This window comes from Bactrocera tryoni, chromosome 2 (genome assembly GCF_016617805.1).
Source record: "Bactrocera tryoni isolate S06 chromosome 2, CSIRO_BtryS06_freeze2, whole genome shotgun sequence".
Lineage (NCBI taxonomy): Eukaryota > Metazoa > Arthropoda > Insecta > Diptera > Tephritidae > Bactrocera > Bactrocera tryoni.
Genome location: NC_052500.1, coordinates 40938736 through 40960565, shown reverse-complemented (window position 1 = coordinate 40960565; position 21830 = coordinate 40938736). Strand labels below are relative to the sequence as shown.

General features: G+C 35.7%; 1 protein-coding gene across 4 annotated transcripts in view; it reads left to right on the top strand.

Moving 5' to 3' along the window:
• LOC120769060 (probable serine/threonine-protein kinase DDB_G0282963) overlaps positions 1–17670 on the top strand; it is a 72843-nt gene extending 55173 nt beyond the window's left edge. For 3 of the 4 annotated variants that reach the window (XM_040095914.1, XM_040095915.1, XM_040095913.1), the window contains 3 exons: positions 5493–5606; positions 5670–6041; positions 16190–17670. In XM_040095914.1, the coding sequence (XP_039951848.1) occupies positions 5493–5606; positions 5670–6041; positions 16190–16251 (548 nt within the window). In that variant the 3' untranslated portion in view covers positions 16252–17670. The remainder of the gene's footprint in view (positions 1–5492; positions 5607–5669; positions 6042–16189) is intronic. The other variant, XR_005704821.1, reaches the window with a different exon arrangement.
• The last annotated feature ends 4160 nt before the right edge of the window (positions 17671–21830 follow it).

Here is a 21830-nt window from a genome sequence, read left to right as displayed (position 1 = left end):
AAGAAATTCGGGCTATTCCGGCCGAAATGCTCGAAAAAGTTGCCCAAAATTGGACTTTCGAATGGACCACCTAAGACGCAGCCGCGGTCAACATTTAAATGAAATTATCTTCAAAAAGTAAATGTCATGAACCAATCTAACGTTTCAAATAAAGAACCGATGAGATTTTGCAAATTTTATGCGTTTTTTTTAAAAAAAAAGTTATCAAGCTCTTAAAAAATCACCCGATATTAGCGGTGTGGATTTATTGAAAGTTGTGGTTAAGATTTTTTTCAACTTCTCTACTTCTGAATCTAGTTCCAGAGAATTACTTATACTATTATTGCCTCCCTTTTTAAGGCATTTTTTTGCTGTATTGGTAAATTTTTCCCACGCTGTTCTTCTAGGGTTCCGATATATGAGAGGAGTATTCTCTCGGATGCTGAAGAGTATCCAGGAGTGATCCGACATGGAAGGCTCATCGGATACCCTCCAGTTATCCACAACGAGACTGTCTGTATCTGTTGATGGCGTGAGGTCCAGCACTTCCTCCCACCCCGGAAACCTATCAGAGCTTGGGAAATGCAAGCAATTCAAGCAAGAGTGGCTCACCTCTGGTGTTTATACTGGAGCTACCCCATACGATGTGCCTTGCGTTTGCATCACACCCTATTAGAACATCTTCCTTCCTGTTGTCCTCTACTAGTCTGGTGAGCGGTGCCGATGGTATGTCCTCATCATGGGCTAAGTAGGCCGAGACCAGGAAGAAGGAATTTTCTTTCTGTTCCACCTTTATCACATTGATATCTGCTATGCTGTAATTAGGACAAAGAAATGCATTTATTCTTCTATTGATAAGAATGCATGACATCTGTATGCATCTTAAGTTATTGGGCATCTCGGGTTTCTTAGATGCCCACATTCCTTAGCAACTGGCTGACGTCGTCAACCTCTTCCGTGTCGTCTTCGTCAGCCGCTTTGTCGCCTTGGAAGATTTTTAGCCTGGCCTTGCAAATTCCAAAGCTGATTTTGTAGTCAGTCTTATTAAGAGCCTCTTTGGACTCATCGCCAATGGCCACCACAATTGGTCTACTTGCTTTGTTCGGTTTTTCTTCCTTGATCAGCTGCCACTCATCTATCATCTATCTAGGGATAGCTTTGTTTTGCAGCTTGATGCATCTCAGGAGTTTTTCGCCCGGCTTCTCTAGAGAGGGTAGCCAAATGCGAGCACGAGGTCTCTTCGGTATGTCCCTGTCGGGTATAAGCCTCAATTATAGGCCTTCAATTGCCTTGCTTATTTTGGCAACACTACCTGCCAGGAAATCTAGCGAGGCCTGGTCCGAGCACTTGATTACCCTGTAACCCCTGAGGGTCTCAGAGGAGTCAAACTCCGGGTGAGGACCCGCGGGATTGTCGAGTACAAAGCTTAGCACAATACTCGACAATCTGACGTCGATCTCCACCCATCTTTTCTGAATTGTGCTCGGGGAGGAGGTGCTTTGTTCACCATCACTCCGCCTAGGTTTTTTGGGCAGAGTTTTTTGTAGTTCTGTAATGGAGCGATTCCTTTTTTATGAATTGCTCGGGTGCTTGCTCTTTTCTAGAGATTCTGATTGCTTTCTTTTCAGGAAGCTTTCATATTCCTCTACAATGGATTTGAGGTGCTTTGTTTCCGCCTCATCAACTGGGGTACCGGGTGCCTGGTCTTTGGCTATCTTTCCCAGTATGAAGACTGCCCTCTGGTACCGATTTTTCCCTCAGCTGTTTCTGGGATTTCTTGCGCTTTTTCTTGTTCTCTCCTTTAGCCGCTTGTGCACTTTGGTTGGTGCTCATGGCAGCTTTGGAGGTGGACGCTTCCCCCCTTAGATTTGTTGTTTTCGCTGCTGTATCTACCGGTATACTTTGGTTGGTATCAGAGATCTGCAATTATTATCTTTTTTGAGTCATTGGTTGACTAATGCAAAAATTAGTCTTAATGGGTATAAGTCAAAGAAGAATAATCACTCTTATCCATTAATACACGTTTACGCTCATACACATAACTTGAGTAAGTAAAAAGACAAATTCTCTCTTGGTGTGTACTGGTAGAGTACCTAGCTCTCTTATTCATTGAATTGACTCATAATATTATACCGTTATGACTAAAAACACAAAGAAGCACCAATTATTCAGCAGAATGACTAAAGTCATTTGAGTATTTTTTGTTTGTTTTGTTTATTTGAATTTGCGAATACAACAGTTGAAATTAAAAGCCAGAATATGCGTTTTCTTTTCGTTTTAATTTCTAAATAACAAAATGAGATCACATTCATAAGTAAATAAAAGAAATCCATAAGTATTAAAAAATAAAATAAAAATATCCGTACATAAATAACACATACATATATACAGAAAATATTTTAAAGTTCTTTGTTGAAAATAGAATTTAAAAAGAGAATATTATCCACTGTGTTAGGGGCTATTCTGTTCCGCTTTTCGGTAATAATGTTACCGGCTAGTGAAAATACTCTCTCAGATGCTGCGCTACTAGCAGGAATGGCCAATACTTTCCATGCCAAATTGGACAACCTAGGAAATTGTTTAATATTGTTTTGCCACCACTGCATTACATCAAAGTTGTCATGGAATTCAACATTTTCTTTTGAATATCGGTGTACTTCTTCTGTAATATTTTCATCTCCTAATGAAGAAGTACGTTGCAAAAGGTTTGGAAAAAAGAAGCTTTCTTTATTGATTGAGGAAGTCACTGTTATTGAAGATGTAGAAGAAGAAACTGAGTCGTTTAATTGAAGAATTTGTGTCGATGGGTCTTCCGGTGGCAAAGATATTGATGTTGTAAAAGGGTCTTGCGTAGTTAAATGACGTAATCTTTCTCCATTTGTAATTTCAGCAATGCAGAAATTTTGAACTTCACTTAAGTGATTTGCTTGGAGGCATAATGCTGGCGGATATAAATAATATGCAACTTTGTGCCATATACTCAAATTTGGGAGCCAAGTTTCTTCTAAGCCTTCCAAAACCTTCAATTTTAAGTTTGAAATTGCTTGAACATCATTCTCTTCGAATTTACAAAGTTCTTTTATTCGATGAGTTACAGGTATTACGTAGCATAAGGAAGGGGTGGAACAACCCTGAAGTTTTTTAAAAATGATTTCAAAATCTCGGCAAAGGTTAACTAAAGCTTGAATAATATATATATTTAAATTTGTAAGCCTATTAATTTCTCCATTATTTGTCAAAATTTCATTAATTTTTAACCAATTGTCTGCTATTGACTTTAGCATATAAAAATGTGAGTTCCATCGTGTTGGGCAATAGCTTTTCAACGACGTTTGCAGCATATGTTGCATACCCGATTTTTTAAAATATTTTACCAACTTTTTACATGACAAAATTATGTCTTTGAGTTCATCAGTAGATTCAACACTTGATTGTAAAATGTTTGAGAAAAGGTGACTTGAACAATTAAGTCTTTCGTTATTTTCCAATGCCTTTTTCACGTTGCTTCCTCGATCGGTGACGAAAATAACGCTATCTAAACTGTTAATGCCAAATTCACCAAACAGACTTCGTAGCTTGTTTTTAATATTGATCCCAGTACATTGCGAAAAGTCCATAGACTTTATCCCAAGTACAATGTCATATAATTTAAAGTTTTTTTGAAAGTGCAATGTGGCACACAAAAAATCTCGTTTAATGTAATTGTCTTTCCACAAATCAATTGTGGCAGAACAGTGACCGGACTCTACAATACTGCTTAATTCACATGATATCTCTTTTTTTTCATGTCCGCCTTTTTTTCTATTTTGCGCGAAATTGTTGTAGGGTCTGGGAGCAAATCGTCTATATCTACATTTCTGCCATATTTCGTGCCAATAGCTATAAAAAATTGTATTAGATTCCTAAATCCGGAACCTTCTACGGTTGAAAAAGGACGACAGTCTGCAATCATCCAATCCGCGCAAGTTTCTAAGGCTAGTTTTCTATCGTCTTCACTAACTTTCTGTTTAGGCTGCTCTTTTGTATGTAAAATGTAGCATTTGTGTCTATTAAGATTCGAAGTCTGCATGCCACGACATTTAAACACTTTTTTGCAATTTCGGCAACACACCAAACCATTTAAAAGACTACCGTCGTCTTTTATAATTTCTGCAAACATCTCCCATATAGCACTTCTACCCTTTCGTTTGTCATTTAGTTTATAAAAACCGTTAACAATTTTATCTACGACTGCTTCAGTATCCATAGTAAACTTTTAAACTAAAAGAAATGAAATACTTATGTACATACATTTGTATATATGTAGATATTTAGTAAAGAAAGTATTCTACCAAACTAAGTTAGCAAAATAAAACAACTTACAATTACTGAAATAATTCCACTTAATTTTTTTTCACAAGTAGCAAAACGCACATTGAATACACAAAAATAAACGATAACTGCTCAGAAAGTTCAGCAAGTGGAAGCCATAACACGAATCAATACTCAAACTCATTCGTACTTTTTTCCACTCTCACGACTCAGTGAGTCTAATAAGATTTTTAGAGTTAGAACCAACTAAGCTATAAATTGTCGCTCATATTTGTATATGAGTGCTGTGTGTATTTCTATGATTTGGTTGGAATGAGTAATAGTATTTTATGAATTAGCATTGATACACACTTGCACCAATTGTTATGGCTCATGACTTAAGTACACCAATTTTATTGGTACTCAATGCAGATCTCTGGTTGGTATGTCCGGCAGTACTCTTACTCGTCTCCTGGCTGGAGGCAGTTTTAGTTGATTCCAACTACGTAAGGACATTTCTCTTAATGTAGTCAACTGTAGAAGTTTTGGTAAACGATAAATAGTATGGTTAATCAAAATATTGATTTTTTTTTAGAAGTTCATAAATTTAATTTACCACATATTTTTAAAACAATACTGCCATGCGATTTTCCTTAGCTCGCCACTCCATTGTTAATAAGTGAAAGCAAATCAGTTCAGTAGTTTATTATATATGAGTAGACACTATGGCAAGACTAAAAGTAGTGATTTCCGTTTCTCTGATTGACTTTTTGCTGGCATGCGCACATACCGATTAAATAAGTTGATTTTAATATAAATATTTCGGACATGAAGGAAAATATTGAAACGAAGTGTTTCTAAGACCCATGAATGGATATTTGTTACGCAACATTTGTGAGAGTTTCCCATGGAATAATGTATGACAAATGGTCTCTAAACAACTGAAGTGTTTTTGAGGTGTTTTAATTAACAATTCAATTTCAAGAATGTAATTCTGGATATGGTCTGCATACTGAACACATTATCCATAGGCTATTTGAATATTAATAAAAATAATATTACTCATTTTTCCCGACTTTAAGTAATTGCTTGTATTACTTATCGAAATCTAAATTTAACAGCTCTGGTTTAATGTGACAATCTACTCTACAATGATATAATAACTAATATTTTCCCTGTTTTATAATTTTATTGTGATTATATCAGTATGAAATTTCGTTTAGAAACCTCATTTGCTGTCAACACAATTGGAAATGTACAAAGAGAGACTTCTCCTACTAGTCATATAAAATGTGCGACATCTTCGTTAACAATTAGATCAGTAAAAAATAGCAATGGTAAGTATGGTTGATATTATAATAATATCATAGCAACGATAATCATTTATTCTTTGTTTTTAGGTACGATAAATACCTCAGCTTCAGGAGATTCAAATACGAATGACAACAATGTTTCCGTGGGAATTTCGGCCATGACTAATTTGCATTTCACTCGTGGTAATACAAATTCCAACCCTTCATTTGCTGGTGGGAGTGGAATAAATAACAATAACAACATTAGTGAGGAGAAAATTGGAACACGACGTAGTGTTCGTACAAACGCAGGTATTCATAAAAATGTTTATGGGCGCTCAAATACTTCCGTTGTGACATCAACGACGATGTCTGTCCAAAACACAGATCAAGCAAAAGCTATATTGTCGAAAACAGTCGGTGTACATGGAAGTGAAAATATGGGTTTCGTTGAAGCTCGGAGGAAAACGAGAAGTGCAGGTATAGTTTCACATTTTTTATTAAGAAGTTTTAGATTGCAAGATATTCACATAAATAACTCACAATGTTTATAAAAACTAGTTTTAAGCTATTTTAGATCCGAATGTTCACAACTGTGAACTAATAATGAAAACAAAAATTCCCATTAGTATTTGAACACACATATTCGACATATTTACCTTTCCTGCAAAAATAGCGTAAGCGCCAAAAATCAAATTTAGAATGGTTGTTTTTTATAAATTTGTTGTATAGTATAGTGAATATTGATTGTCGGATTTCATTAAAATTCGAAATAAAGTATATGTAAGATGTTATATACACCTAATTCTAATCCTAGTTCCAAAAAAAACGTGTAAAAAATATATTGATAGTTCCCCTAAATTTGAGCTATTTACAATTGCTTTGACCTTGTTTAAATCCACAAAAAGGGAATATCTCTAAATTTGTGGTATGAACATATTTCGCAAAATTTAAATCTGACAAAATGTAAGTCCAAAAAATTTTGAATTGTGCTAAATGGTATAAAATCGTGTAAAAAACTAAAAATGAAGTAAGGAAGGGCTAGTTTGGGTGTAACCGAAAATTGTATACTCTTCCAACTCGCAAGAATCAAAGTTCAAGCTCTAGTAAAACTTTATATTAATAAATTTTGCGAAAGAATTCAAAATTCATTATTCGAAGAAATTGTGAGTACATTACAATCAAATTTGAAATATTCCTGACTTATTTAAAGCCTTAGATTTAGTTTTATTGCTATATTTTGGTTCGTGACGTCTAAAATTATATTAAAAATATCTTCATATGAGATACATATGTGTCATATGTGATATTAATTCGGTCGAAGAGGTTAAATTTAGAACACGTAAATCCAATTATTAAAAAAAAATGTGTCCATTCAGTTTCACTAAAACTTCGACAAATTGAACGGTTTAAAATGGATATACATATGTATTAGGGGAAGGGAATGGACGGGTTGTTGGAATTAATTTTGCAATTGCTAAAGTATACTCGATTATAAATTTTTAAGCAATCTTATAACTTGCGGGAATAATGAAAATTATTTTATGCAGTATATAGGAGTCGTCCGACTTTATCTATTTTTGCCAATATTACATACTATTAATATGCCACATACTAATAAAATGTTCCCTGAGATCCATTAAGGTACCTCACATACTATAACCAATCATATGGAGTAAATTAACCTGGATTTTATATGTTTATTATATGGGGGCTAGGCCAAGTTTTCGCCCATTTCATCCATTTCAGGCACAAAGATAAAAAGACACCTGAAAGTTTGAAAATCGCTGTGTTAGGTATATGGGGACTCAGAAAATTATTGACTCGAGTCAATCTATTTTTGATTCACAGGGATACTATTATCAGCAAATAGTTCTCTCTGAATTTCAATAGTATATCCGATAAGTCAAATATACATATGTATAAACTGGGGTCCACATATTCGGCACTTAAGGGCTTGAACAGTTTTGGTTGGATTTGAACAAATTTTGGTCATAAGGTGACATACTCTAAAGGAAGTTTTATTCCGTTATTTGGCTATTGTAGCTTTAGTAGTCTAGGAGATATGCACATTTAATCTATAGGTCGGGGCCACGTCTACATGTGCTCTTTGCTACTCTAATCCTTTGTGCCAAATTATAGTTCTATATCGTAATTTAGTGCTTATTTATGACACTTTATAGTTTTCTTTTAATTGCGTTTCGTGGCCGTGGCAGTGGTCCACTTACGCCCACCTACGCTTTACTTTTTAACAAGAAACATGTGTACCGAGTTTCATCAAGATATCCAAATTTTTCTCAAGTTACAACTTGCACGCACGGACGGACAGCAGCCAGTCACCCGGATTTCAACTCGTCTCGTCGTCCTGATCATTTATACATACATACATAACCCTGTGTCTATCTCGCTTAGTTTTAGATGATACATATAACCGTTAGGTAAACAAAACTGTTATACTCTAGCAACATGTTGCAAAAATATAAAAATTATTTTTCAAAGGTATAAAAACCGAATTAGGTTTACATAATATTATATTCGTTTTATAGTTTACTTTGAGAAAACCTACTATTTGGAGCTAACACTATTTGTGCGGGTTGTCGCAATATGATTGTTAAGGCTATGGTAATCACAATGGAATTTTTTGGAATCTTTTTTGGTCACACTTTAAATCATTGTATTTTTTGTTTGATATTTTGATTCTGACAAATATAATTGTCATTGGGTTTGTTCACAGTCAATAGTGAAATAGTCGGGTTAATTAATTCATAAGGACAGTGTTTGTTTCAGCCCATCTTATTTTTGTAGTCCACTTATTAGAATAACTAGTTAATAGTAATTTTGCGACTTAGAAGCTGTATTTTGCTAATTTTGGGTTGTTAAAACTGAAAACTAAATTTCCTAACACGTATGATTTTTTGGTTTGTAGTCAAAAGGTTTTGGGATCAAATCAATGTGGCAAGCTGTACGTGATTTAACATTTTTGAAATCAAATGCGTAATCCTCTTAAATACCCACACAGACCTTTTAGTGCATTAGTCGCAAATTTTACCTTCAGATTTGTTGATTAGTGTTATTAGGTTGATATCTCAGCATTATATTAACTTTTCTTTGAAATTGTGGTTGGTAATTATCAACATACTTGTAAGTGTATAAAAACATAAAATCCTCAAAATTTCGCTTACGTTATTTTCGCGGGACGGGCTGGATAGTTAAAATTAGCCGTGTGGTTTTCTTATAAAATTTTTATTTGTGTCGAAAAATAATCAAATTGTATTTTTTTCAGACTATATAAAGAATAATAATATTTTCTACCAATAAAATGCAATGAAACATACGTATCATAACTAAAAGCTCAACGAATAATATTATCTCACATATATTTAGGCATCCGTTTATTCCTTCGAAGTGAGTGTATTTCGAAATAACTTTTTCCACAATTTAAAAATTTGTACGCAATACGCCGTTCCGTGCTTTAATTCTCAAATAAAAACATTCAAACAAAACTAATTTGTTTTTTTTTACTAATAGCTGACAATTTGAACTGCCGTTCTGTAAAGACTGTCATCCTGCCGTTGAGGAAGCACCGAAATCAGCTATAATTATTTACATACTTCATTACTTATAATTCATCTGTACTGACCTATAAAAGATGAATCATCATTGACTTCATCGAGTTGATATTTTTTTTAAATCTTATTATCTAATTTGCTAAAAATTGCATTGGCCCCCAACTTTTCGTGTATGTTGTCAAACCCAATGTTGTCAACTACAAAAAATCATTGTATCATCGCATTGCCGGACAAATTGTTAATATAATTCTAAATATTTCCCAACGCTTGTTTAGACTATAAACTCTGGTAGGTAAAAAGTAAGATAACAAAGGATACCTAAGGAAATTTGAGAATTAAGTTAATGATTAATTTCAAATTTTACAGTTTTGACACAGTTAAAGAGTGGTTTTCAAAATATTTAGGGTTTTCATAAAGTTATAGGTTATACCGATTCGAAAACATAGCATTGAGAATTGTAAATGTGTAAATTCATTTTTGTATGAAATCCAACAACAATTTTTTTAAACAAGTGTAAAAATTTATAATCTAACGATTTTTCGATTCTTTACGACGGGTTGTGAGTACCCCAATTGTCTTTTGTTTATTATATGAAAAAGTAATTTACTTCATAAATTTGTACATCTTGCACAGTAGTTGTATTAATAAAAAATAATAATTACAGGGTCGTACAACATATATAAGAATTTTGAATAATTAATATTATTATTATTATACATAAAAATTGTTTGTTTTAACCATAAAATGTATAACATTATATAATATCTAGAAAATCTTTACATTTTTGTAGTTTTAATGAATATGTAGAATAATAATACTTAGTATTTGCAACTTTGGATAAAACTGTTCATCAGTATTAGTGTTCAAGACAATCATTCTCGCTGTCGGTACTGTAGGTTGTTTTATTCTAAAAATGAAACTGTCAATAGATTAGGAAGCTAAGATTTTAGCTGGTGAAATTTACACGTGTAACATATCATTCATAAGCAGCATAAAAAAGATTTATCTGTGTAACTCAGAGAACTAGTGAGTATCCAAGAATTGAAAAAATTAAAAACAGGTGTATTGAACCGAAAATTAAAAGAAATTTCAGGAAGTTACGATGGCAGTAATGAGTGGATTTCAAAAAAATAAACACATTGACATTGGAATTTTTAAAATTCACCAAGGAAAATATCATAACATCATCTTTTAGAATAAATTTATTTTTTAAGAGATTTTATGATGTACCATTTTCGTTTGCATAATTTTTTGATACAACTTAAATTATAAAAATTTTACCTATGTCCTCGAATATTTTTTATACATAATATTAGATTGTCAAAAAAGTCTTGCGGTATTTTCGCTAGTTGGCTCTGAAAGCGCGTAGTTCTAGTTTTATTCGTCGCATCGGAGTATGCTATACCTTTTTGGAAAGCTCATTTCACGCGCTAACACGTGTTTGATTGATTGTCGTTTCTTTTAAGTCGTTCGTGAGTTACATGGAGCAAAATAAAGAGATAATACGGCATATTTTACAGTACTACTACGATAAAGGCAAAAATGCGTCTGAAGCCGCCAATAAAATTTGTGCAGTTTATGGACCCGATTTCCATTTCCACCGCACAACGAAGGTTTCAACGTTTTCGTTCTGGTATAGAGGTGGTCGAAGATGCGCCACGCTCCGGAAGGCCTGTCGTCAAAAATTGCGATAAAATCGCTGAATTGGTCGAAAGAGATCGGCATAGTAGCAGCCGTAGCATCGGTCAAGAGCTGGGCATGAGTCATCAAAAATTCATTTCAATTTCAATAAAAAAAAATTCAATAAAAATACCGCAAGACTTTTTTGACATTTGATCGGAAATATATATTATTATACTCTTGCAACCTGTTGCTACAGAGTAATATAGTTTTGTTCACCTGTTGAGATATCTTAATGAAACTTGGTATGCGGGTTCCTTAGTACAAAAAAAAATACGAGTGCGTAGATGGACGTAATCGGACCACTGCCACGTTCACAAATCGCCCATAACTAAAAACCGGTAAAATGCCGTAACCAAGCACTAAATTAAGATATATGTACATACTACTTGTAGAACTGTAATTTGGCACTGGAATCGCAGTAGCAAGGTGCACTTGTGGGCAGAAAATGTTGAAAAAGTGAGCGTTGTCGCTCCTAAATACTAAAGCTACAACAACTAAATTCGCTCAGTGCAAATAACTCTTATAAGAATTCCCCCTATAACAGTACTGTTCAAAACTACTAAAAGTGCAATAAATCAATAAATAATTACGCCAGAAATATTAAATTCTACCTCCGAGATGGTATGAGATGGCTATATGGGAAACGGTATGAAAATTGGACGATGAGCGTGGCACCGCCCACCAATCGAAATCGGGCTACAACCACGTCTACTTTCCATATAACACAATTTTAAATTCCATTTGATTCTTTCACTTTCCAGAACGCGATTATGTGACCAAAAATCACATTTTAACCACTAACACTCCCCGTATTCACCTGATATGGCACCGTGCGACTTCTTCCTGATATCAATATCATCGGCATACGCCAGCAGCTGTACACTCTTATAGAAGATGGTACCTTCTCTATTTAGTTCTGCGGCTCGAACTATTTTCTCCAGAAGCAGGTTGAAAAAGTCGCACGATAGGGAATCGCCTTGTCTGAAACCTCGTTTGGTATCAAACGGCTCGGAGAGGTCCTTCCCGATTCTGACGGAGCTTTTGGTGTTGCTCAAATTCAGCTTACACAGCCGTATTAGTTTTGCGGTGATACCAAATTCAGACATCGCGGCATAAAGGCAGCTCCTTTTCGTGCCGTCGAAAGCAGCTTTGAAATCGACGAAGAGGTGGTGTGTGTCGATTCTCCTTTCACGGGTCTTTTCCAAGATTTGGCGCATGGTGAATATCTGTTCGGTTGTTGATTTTCCAGGTCTGAAGCCATACTGATAAGGTCCAATCAGTTTGTTGACGGTGGGCTTTAATCTTTCACACAATACGCTCGATAGAACCTTATTTGCGATGTTGAGGAGGCTAATCCCACGGTAGTTGGCGCAGATTGTGGGGTCTCCTTTTTTATGGATTGGGCATAGCACACTTAAATTCCAATCGTTGGGTATGCTTTCGTCCGACCATATTTTACAAAGAAGCTGATGCATGCTCCCTATCAGTTCTTCGCCGCCGTGTTTGAATAGCTCGGCCGGCAATCCGTCGGCCCCTGCCGCTTTGTTGTTCTTCAGGCGGGCAATTGCTATTCGAACTTCTTCATGGTCGGGTAATGGAACGTCTGCTCCATCGTCATTGATTGGGGATTCGGGATCCCCTTCTCCTGGTGTTGAGCGTTCACTGCCATTCAGCAGGCTGGAGAAGTGTTCCCTCCATAATTTAACTATGCTCTGGACATCAGTGACTAGATCACCTTTGGGGGTTCTACAAAAGTATGCTCCGGTCTTGAAACCTTCTGTAAGCCGCCGCATTTTTTCGTAGAATTTTCGAGCATTACCCCTGTCGGCTTATCAAGCTCTTCGTACTCACGCATTTCGGCCTCTTTTTCTGTCTGCAAATGCGTCTCGCTTCCCTCTTCAACTCCCGGTATCTAACGTTGCGAGGTAGGCAGCCTGTTTTCTCTCCGCTGCGACACGGCACTCCTCGTCGTACCAGCTGTTCTTTTGCACTTTCCGAAAACCAATGGTTTCGGTTGCAGCTGTACGTAAGGAGTTTGAAATGCCGTCCCACAGTTCCCTTATACCGAGTTGTCGATGAGTGCTCTCAGAGATTGCAGCTTCTCGACGTCGAACCTTCCTTGTGTTTGTTGGCGTGCGTTTTTTGCTGCACAGAGGCGGGTGCGAGTCTTAGCTGCAACAAGATAGTGGTCCGAGTCGATGTTAGGACCTCGGAGCGCACGCACATCTAAAACACTGGAAACATGTCTTCCGTCTATCACAACATGATCGATCTGGTTGGCAGTTTTTCGATCCGGAGACAGCCAGGTAGCTTGATGTATCTTCTTATGCTGGAATCTAGTACTACAGATAACCATATTTCGGGCCCCGGCGAAGTCGATCAGCCTCAACCCATTTGGGGATGTTTCGTCGTGGATGCTGAATTTGCCGACCGTAGTGCCAAAGATACCTTCTTTGCCCACCCTGGCGTTAAAGTCGCCACGCACGATTTTGACATCGTGGCGGGGGCAGCCCTCATAAGTGCGCTCCAAGCGCTAATAGAATGCATCTTTGGTCACATCGTCCTTCTCTTCCGTCGGGGCGTGGGCGCAAATCAGCGATATGTTGAAGAACCTCGCTTTGATGCGGATTGTGGCTAGACGTACATTCACCGGGGTGAATGATAGTACTCGGCGACGGAGTCTCTCCCACCACGAATCCTACACCAAACTTGCGCTCCTTTATATGGCCACTGTAGTAAATGTCACAAGGACGGCGCTGATGTCAGCCTTTATTTTTACGATGACATCAACCAGCTGGGCAGCGGCACCTTCCCAATTAAGGGACCGGACATTCCAGGTGCATGCCCTCAATTCGTAGTCCTTATTTCGTTTGCCATGGTCGTCATGAAAAGGGGGGTCTCTCATCCGAGGCTGATTGTTAATTTTCATTGGTAGAATTTTTTTACGTGGCGGGTCCCAAACCCAGCGCACAACCCTGCGGAGGGGATGTTTCGCCTTCTCACTTTAGCTCGCCTTCAAACGGATGTTCTTAGGCTACCCAGAGGACAAAGACCGGAAGTAGTGAGCTGCTTGAGTCATATGTAAAAGAATCGTTTCTGGCCACTCCCAAGTGAATGGCGATCAGAGAACTTTCCTCACTTGCGTGAACTTCTACAATGACTCCATCCTCCGATGTTCAATTCCATTTCCATGAATTTCAATGATGATTTCGGCTGAGTTTTGATGAATTCACGTGGCGGATACTGCGTCGAATTCTTCTAGAGCTGGAGTGTTTACTTTTCAATTGCCTACTCAGTCTGAAATAGCACTTGCTGGCAAGAGTTATCCTGCGTTGGATTTCCAGGCTGACATTGTTGGTGGTGTTTATGCTGGTTCCCACATATACGAAACTATCTACAACTTCAAAGTTATGACTGTCAACAGTGACGTGAGAGCCAAGTCGCGAGTGCGACGACTGTTTGTTTGGTGACAGGAGATATTTCGTCTTGCCCTCGTTCACTACCAGACCCATTTTCTGTGCTTCCTTGTCCAGTCTGGAGAAAGCAAAACTAACGGCGCGGGTGTTGAGGCCAATGATATCAATATCATCGGCATACGCCAGCAACTGTACACTTTTATACAAGATTTTACCTGCTCGATTAAGTTCTGCAGCTCGAATTTTTTTCTCTAGCAGCAGATTGAAGAAGTCGCACGATGGGGAGTCGCCCTGTCTGAAACCTCGTTTGGTATCGAACGGCTCGGAGAGGTCTTTCCGGATCCTGACGGAGCTTTTGGTGTTACTCAACGTCAGTTTACACAGCCGTATTAGTTTTGCGGGGATACCAAATTCAGACATCGCGGCCATTTGGGGATGTTTCGTCGTGGATGCTGAATTTACCGGCCGTAGTGGCAAATATACTTTCTTTGCCCTCCCTGGCGTTAAAGTCGCCAAGCATGATTTTGACATCGTGGCGGGGGCAGCTCTCATAAGCGCGCTCCAAGCGCTCATAGAATGCATCTTTGGTCACATCGTCCTTCTCTTCCGTCGGGGCGTTAGCGCAAATCGGCGATGTGTTGAAGAACCTCGCTTTGATGCGAATTGTGGCTAGACGTTCATTCACAGGAGTGAATGATAGTACTCGGCGACGGAGTCTCTCTGCCACCACGAATCTAACACCAAACGTGCGCTCCTTTATATGGCTACTGTAGTAAATGCCTACTCGCCTCTTTCCTTGTCCCGTCCATCGCATTTCTTGGACGGCGGCGATGTCAGCCTTCAAGAGGACATCAACCAGGTGGGCAGCGGCACCTTCCCAACTATGGTACCGGACGTTCCAGGTGCATGCCCTCAATTCGTAGTCCTTATTTCGTTTGCCATGGTCGTCATCAAAAGGGGGGTCTCTCATCCGAGGCGGGTTGTTAGTTTTCATTGGGTGTTTGTTTTTACGTAGCGGGTCCCAAACCCAGCGCACAACCCTGCGGAGGGGATGTTTCGCCTTGTCACTTTAGCTCGCCTTCAAACGGATGTTCTTAGGCTACCCAGAGGATACTTGGTCAAAGGAGCTGATTGAGCCATATGTAAAAGAATCGTTTTTGGCCAGTCCCAAGTGAATGGCGATCAGAGAACTTTCCTCACTTGCATGAACTTCTACACATGACTCCATTCTCCCAAACACAAACATATTTACACTTAAAACGCAATAATTTCACTTCCAATCGATGAAATGTCATGAAATTCTTACTAGACAATCGATAAAGATAGCAGATAACGCACCAGTCGACATTTTATTGGCGTTACCAGGGGCCGCTAGATTCAAAAAGGTCCGGTTTACTTTGGAAACCACCTTATAATATACGTTTCAGTAGTTGCGAACATCCGGCTGACTTTACTCTATAAATTTTCGTTCTTCTAACAAACCTTATGTTTCTATCAGTGTATGTGTGATATTTTTAGTATATGTATATATAAAATTGCTGAATTTTAATCCTCTGGTTGACGTTTTACACCGTAAAGTATTTCCCAGGCTTTGATTCTGGCAAGTGGCAAGAGTGTTAAATGTTCGGTTGCACCCGAACTTAGCTCTTCCGTACTTGTTATTGATGGATTTTAATAGAAACCTTCTTATGTTTTAATAAACTGAGGAGATATCCGCCTTAGCACCACTTTGCGCTGATGCGTAGAGGCAATGGATAGCAATTTATGTTCTGCAAACGAGTAGACCTCTGATTCATAACATCACAACTAAAATTAAGTTTGGTTTTTTAGCAGTTTTTGTGAAAACAATATCGTTTTTAAAATAGTTATGTATGTTTTCTCAAAAATCTTTCTAATTAATTACAAATTTTAAAAAGTAAAAAGTGATTAAAATTCTAAAGTAAAACTTAACATTTTTCAGTTATTGGAGAGGCACAGTTAACTGAAGGACGAAGAAGACGAAACTCTCGCGATTATAAGTGACCATTGTCTTGCGCCTCGGCTACAAATTTAAATGTAGGCGACGATGGCGATATGGAACTGGGTGAATTTGGAGTTGAAGAACTCGAAAGCAAAAATTGCTTTTTATTGGCCGAGACGCAGGATGAATTCTCAATGTATGCTTTAGTTGATGACAGTAAGAAAAATGTTGACTTCAAAGATGAAAGTGACCGAAAAAATTCGTTTGTTACTGAAAATGCAGATACAAATCAATATTTAAGCGCTTTTCGTGTTAATAAGGAAATCGATTGTAAAAACTTACCGAAATCAATCTCGAGTACAGAGGTTATTCAAGAAATAGAAGATTTAGAATGCATGGGACGTGAACATATAATGTTTTATAACAGCAAATTGGATTCAGAAGTTGAAAACGACTTACTCTCCGAAATTTCCCCTGTGAATCCATTAGATTGTAGTAGCTTTTCGGATTACAATGAGTTTAATTTGTGCTTGAACAATATACTAAACTTTGACGGGGATGAAAATATTCATGAACTGTTATCACCAAGAGCAATAATTTCGGCAGATAATCTAGTCCGCTCAGGCGGAGTAGGTTGTTCCTCCAGTACGAAACCTGTAAGAAATATCAAAGATTCCACAGAAGATTGGGGTCAGCGTCTTATTCGAAGAAGTCAGGATCAGCCAAATAATATTTTTGATATAATTCATTTGAGTGAAGACATGGACCTACACTCCTACCAAGCCGACCCTCATGTACAACCACTTACTATTGGGCTTGAGGGTAGTCTACATAATGTAGAAAAAGGATTGGAAAAAGCTGAAAATGATCTAGAATGACCAATTACATAGAAAGGATTTGATAAATACAAGTGTCTCACTCATTGGCATAAACAAACAACGCTGTGGCAATAAAGTCGTTAAAAGTCATATAAATATTTATTATTATTTATAACGATAATCTTATTTGAAGCTAGTAAACTCGATTGTATGTATGTACGGACAATTAGAGTTGTATGTAATAAAATTTTGAATAATAAATTAAAAAAAAAAAAACATTTAATTAAATTGCAGACACACTACTAAAGGAAACAAAAAACAGGTCATCATTGAGATAAATTGCAGTCAGTTTCAAAAATTGCAAAACGGAGCCTTTTTATAATATGAAGCATTTGAATTTATCTATAGGAATGAATTTGCTATTACTGGGAGTAGTATATCTAGTCAAGAGGTTTAGAGAAAATAAATGCAGATGAAAAGTAATTGAACAAAATTTAATTAATTAAAAATAATTTTCTTATTTGTAAATATCATTCTAGGATTGTACACTTTAACACCTGTCGAATTCGTTGATTATTATTCCCCCTGTATTTTTTTTTTTAATTTTTTCCAAGCGTTCCCGGTTAACAATATATAATAAAGTAAATGACACATTTTACAACAGATTATAAATATGTATATATTTTGAAGAATAATAATTAAGACTCAATATTTCATTTTCAAATATTTCCATCTTCTTCTTTGTCAATTTTGCTAATACCAAAACTACTTTTTAATTTGATTATATTTACTGATCAAGATCAAGAATATTATTAAAAAAATGTTGTTAGAATTCTGATACTGATATCATGATCATTGTTAAAAATATTTAATGGAATTCTTTTAAAGGTATGGCGGGACAAAGCTTTGTCAATAATGTGATGTCTTCTTTTTACATATCAATGAAATACATGTATTTGAGATGTACTGTAAATAATTTTCCAAGTTGAAATACTTGGACAGTAATATTCACGCATATAGTATGTGCCCATGTTTTTAGAAAGTTGTAAAATGAAATAGATATTTGTTTATTTGAACTTATTGTATACTTGATTTTTTTTAACTTGTACGAAATGTTGCGCATTAGGTTACTTGTTTTATTTTTATGAAGTGAAAGACATTATAAAAACATTTCTTCTATCAAATGTGTTTAATAAAATGTTTGCAATATATTGTAAAATTTTGAAAAACTGTAATATACGCATAATAAACCCGCATGTACATAAGTTATTATATACTATATATACTTACTATATTATTTTATTATTGAAAGTAAGCCTAAAGTATCTATAAATTATTAATAATTATGGAAGCGTTTTAATTTAACAAACCATAAATTGTAGTGATAAATGAAAGGGTGAATTGTCAAACCAAGCGAAAAAATAATGAAAAAATATATATAAATATAAAGAATTAGTTCAAATGCAATATTATTAAAAGAGAGAATTATTATTTAATAAATAGAACTTCGAAACTGAGACTTAAATCTAATTAATATAATTATAATAATGCTATTTACATACACATATACCTACTTATGTAAAAATTGTAAATAAACAGAATGATGAAATCAATTAATAGTTTGTATGTTCTTAAATATTAGTGTATGTGTTACTATTTCCTTTGAGGCGGATGAGAACGGTGTAGTAGGTTATATTGAAAATATCTGTATATACTATATATAGTTATGTTAGGTATAGGTATAAGCGATAACTAAAATGTGCATTCATGATAAGTTTTTTCTTGAAATATTTATTATATTTATATTGGTAATAGTTGCGAAAAGATAACTGAAATGATAATTTAAGCGCATAACATTGGATACAGAAACAAATAACTTATATAAAATCAAAGTGTCTTAAAAGAAAATTTAGTATTAAGTCCTATACACCATCTAATAAAATGTAAAAACTTAATATTTTATGGTAATTATGATATCATCTATAATGTTTACAAATTTAAAACAAAGATTAATGTAGCTAATATTAAATTTACATTTACTTATATAAATGTGAAATAGTAAGTATGCGAAACAAATTATTTCATTTATAAGTGCGTACGCTACACTTTTTATTAATAACTCAAGAAAAAGTCAAATAAATATATTATTTAAAGCTATATTTGTTTTAATAGAATATTTGTAGTGCGGTATGGAAATGATGAATGATTTTTTAACTTTCTTTCTAAAAATAAATAAAAAATTCCATGTCAATCCAACCTTGCTCATCTATACCTCCCATGTTAGAACTTATTGTTACGGCAAATAGCGCGAGCAAAGTACCGGTTAGGCAACCGTAGACCAAAATTAAGCATGCCAGCCCGGCTTCTTTTCGCGTCATCTAGATCATTTGTCTAGCAATGTTAAAAGAACTTTGTTTGTCTTTAGTAATTTACAAGCGTTTCCATATAAAAAATTTACCAAAATCCTTATTAAAAATAAAAAACAAAATTGCGTGTTTTTTTAAATCTATAAAATAACGAAAAATGCAAATACGGCAAAAATTGTAGAAATTAGCAAGAAAATATCAAAATGTAATTTTAAATAATTACACTTAGAAATTAATCAAAAGAATTTTTATTTTCATAATTTTAAACTATTAAAATAAACAAAATCAAACCAAATTCGTCAAATCTCGCTAGTTTACGCATGCGTTTTAATAGCTATTTTCTATTAACTAGTAGCTCTTGGCTTTTTCAGGTCAACTTATGCTCCCTTTTGCTTTTTTGGGTAAAGACACATTTTTTAGTGCAGAGAACATAAAGACATAGAAAAGGTGCAGGTTCGATATCGAACATTTGTAAAACTTAAACCACGGAATTCACCTCACAACCATGGAATTCACGCTGTGAAATGTTAACATTGTTTACAGTTCTCTCACATACCCAACCAGAGAATATGAAGGGAAATAAATAGTATATCTATGTATGTAAAAAATTCCGTGTTGCCGTCGGCATTTCCATACTCATGTGTAAATTTTTTGCTTTCAACCAGGGGATCGCTTGTATATGCGCTTTGCCCTCAGCAATTCCATATTGACACATAAAAATAATTATGAATTGAGTACAATTTTGAATGAATGCATGCATAGTAATTTGGGCTTGCATATTTAAAATTTTTTTAAGCTATTGCATAGCTTCTATCGCGGGCTTTGAGCGCGGAGACCGATTCCAGAAATTCCGTAACGAAAAAAACCTCACGCTCCACGACACATGCATATGTACATAAGTATATTATTTCTTTGGCACATTTGTCTGTATGTTTACGAAAGCAAATGCGAGGCATATACATATGTACATACATTCATAATAACAAGTGTCGCACGCTTCTTTCGCATCTCCGTTGTCACGGTCAACCAATTTTTTGTTGGTGACATATTCACATGTGTACGCATATGTATGTATGTATGCATGCTTGTGCATTATTTTTTCGGAAGTGTATACAAATATATGTATGTTAACATGGCATATGTTAACATTGCCGAAACAATAAAATAATTCATCAGCAATACTTACAAATGCAGGTAGAGCGGATATGGGACTCAAGTTACACAATGTTTCCCACAGCACTGCCCAGATGCACTGTCAGCACACGCGCCACCTAAATTTTCGAATTCGTGGAATTAATTATGTTTTGCCCGGTGCATTTAGCTAAGCTTTTAGATTAAGAACATTGTAAAGTTCAGTTTTATAATAAAGTTATAACGAGAAGGTCGTGCAGACCAAAAAACGATTTTTTCCCTTAAATAAGCAGGAAAATCGTTAAGTGGCGCCCAACGTGGGGTCTAGTAGTAAATCGTGAGTGAAGTGCAGGAAAAAAGGACACGGTAAAGTCCTTACCGTGAACCAAGAAGGACTTAAAAATAAAAGTTTACAAGGAAACCGGCTCACCACGGACTTCAGGTCCATAACGTCGCAACAAACGCCAGGACGAAGGAACATCAGCACTAGGCCCCAGAACCCGGTGACCAGAGTCACCATCCCAGGACAAAAAGTGTGCAGGAAAGGGCCCCTCAGTAGGAAACAAACAGGAGATGCTAGACATCAGCCGCCGCACCATTATTTTAAGAATTCTAATGTAAGTCATCTATTATAATTAAGATAAGTGAATTTAAAAAAAATAAAAATAGTGAATATTGAAAATGAATTAAAAAAGTGAAACTAAATAGAAATTAACAAGCTCTTGTTGAAAGTGGAAGAAAAAATATTTTAGCAAAACTATCTCAAAAATTATTTGAATTGGAATTGTAAAACGAAGGTAACAAGTGAAATTTAAAGGAAGAAAATTAATTTAAAACAAAAAAAAAAATTTAAAAATGGAAAGGAACGTTTAATTGCGTATAATAAATTCCAGGATCAGTTTTAAAAAAAAAAAGAGAACTTAAACTTAAACATATACAACTCATTAGTTTTAGACATCCTAGTTTTAATATACATAAATACGTATATAATTAAACAAAGGCTTGTACAGCCAATAACTTACTAAAACCAAACCATATAATATAGCTTAATTCTGCGATTCCCAGCATCAGGGACCCGCCAGAATAGAAGAGCCCTCCTTCCCAGAAGGAGTAATAAAAGCAATAATAATCCTATTCATAAATAAGGGCTCGTACAGCCGATAACTTAATTCGCATCAAATATAATATTTGCTTAATCCTGCGAATCCTAAGGGACCCTCCAGGATAGAAAAGCCCTCCTTCCTAGAAGGAGTAACTAAAATAAATAAAAATAAAACAAATTAGATTCGTAAGATCAGTCAAAATTCAAGTCAAACTTTTAAACAT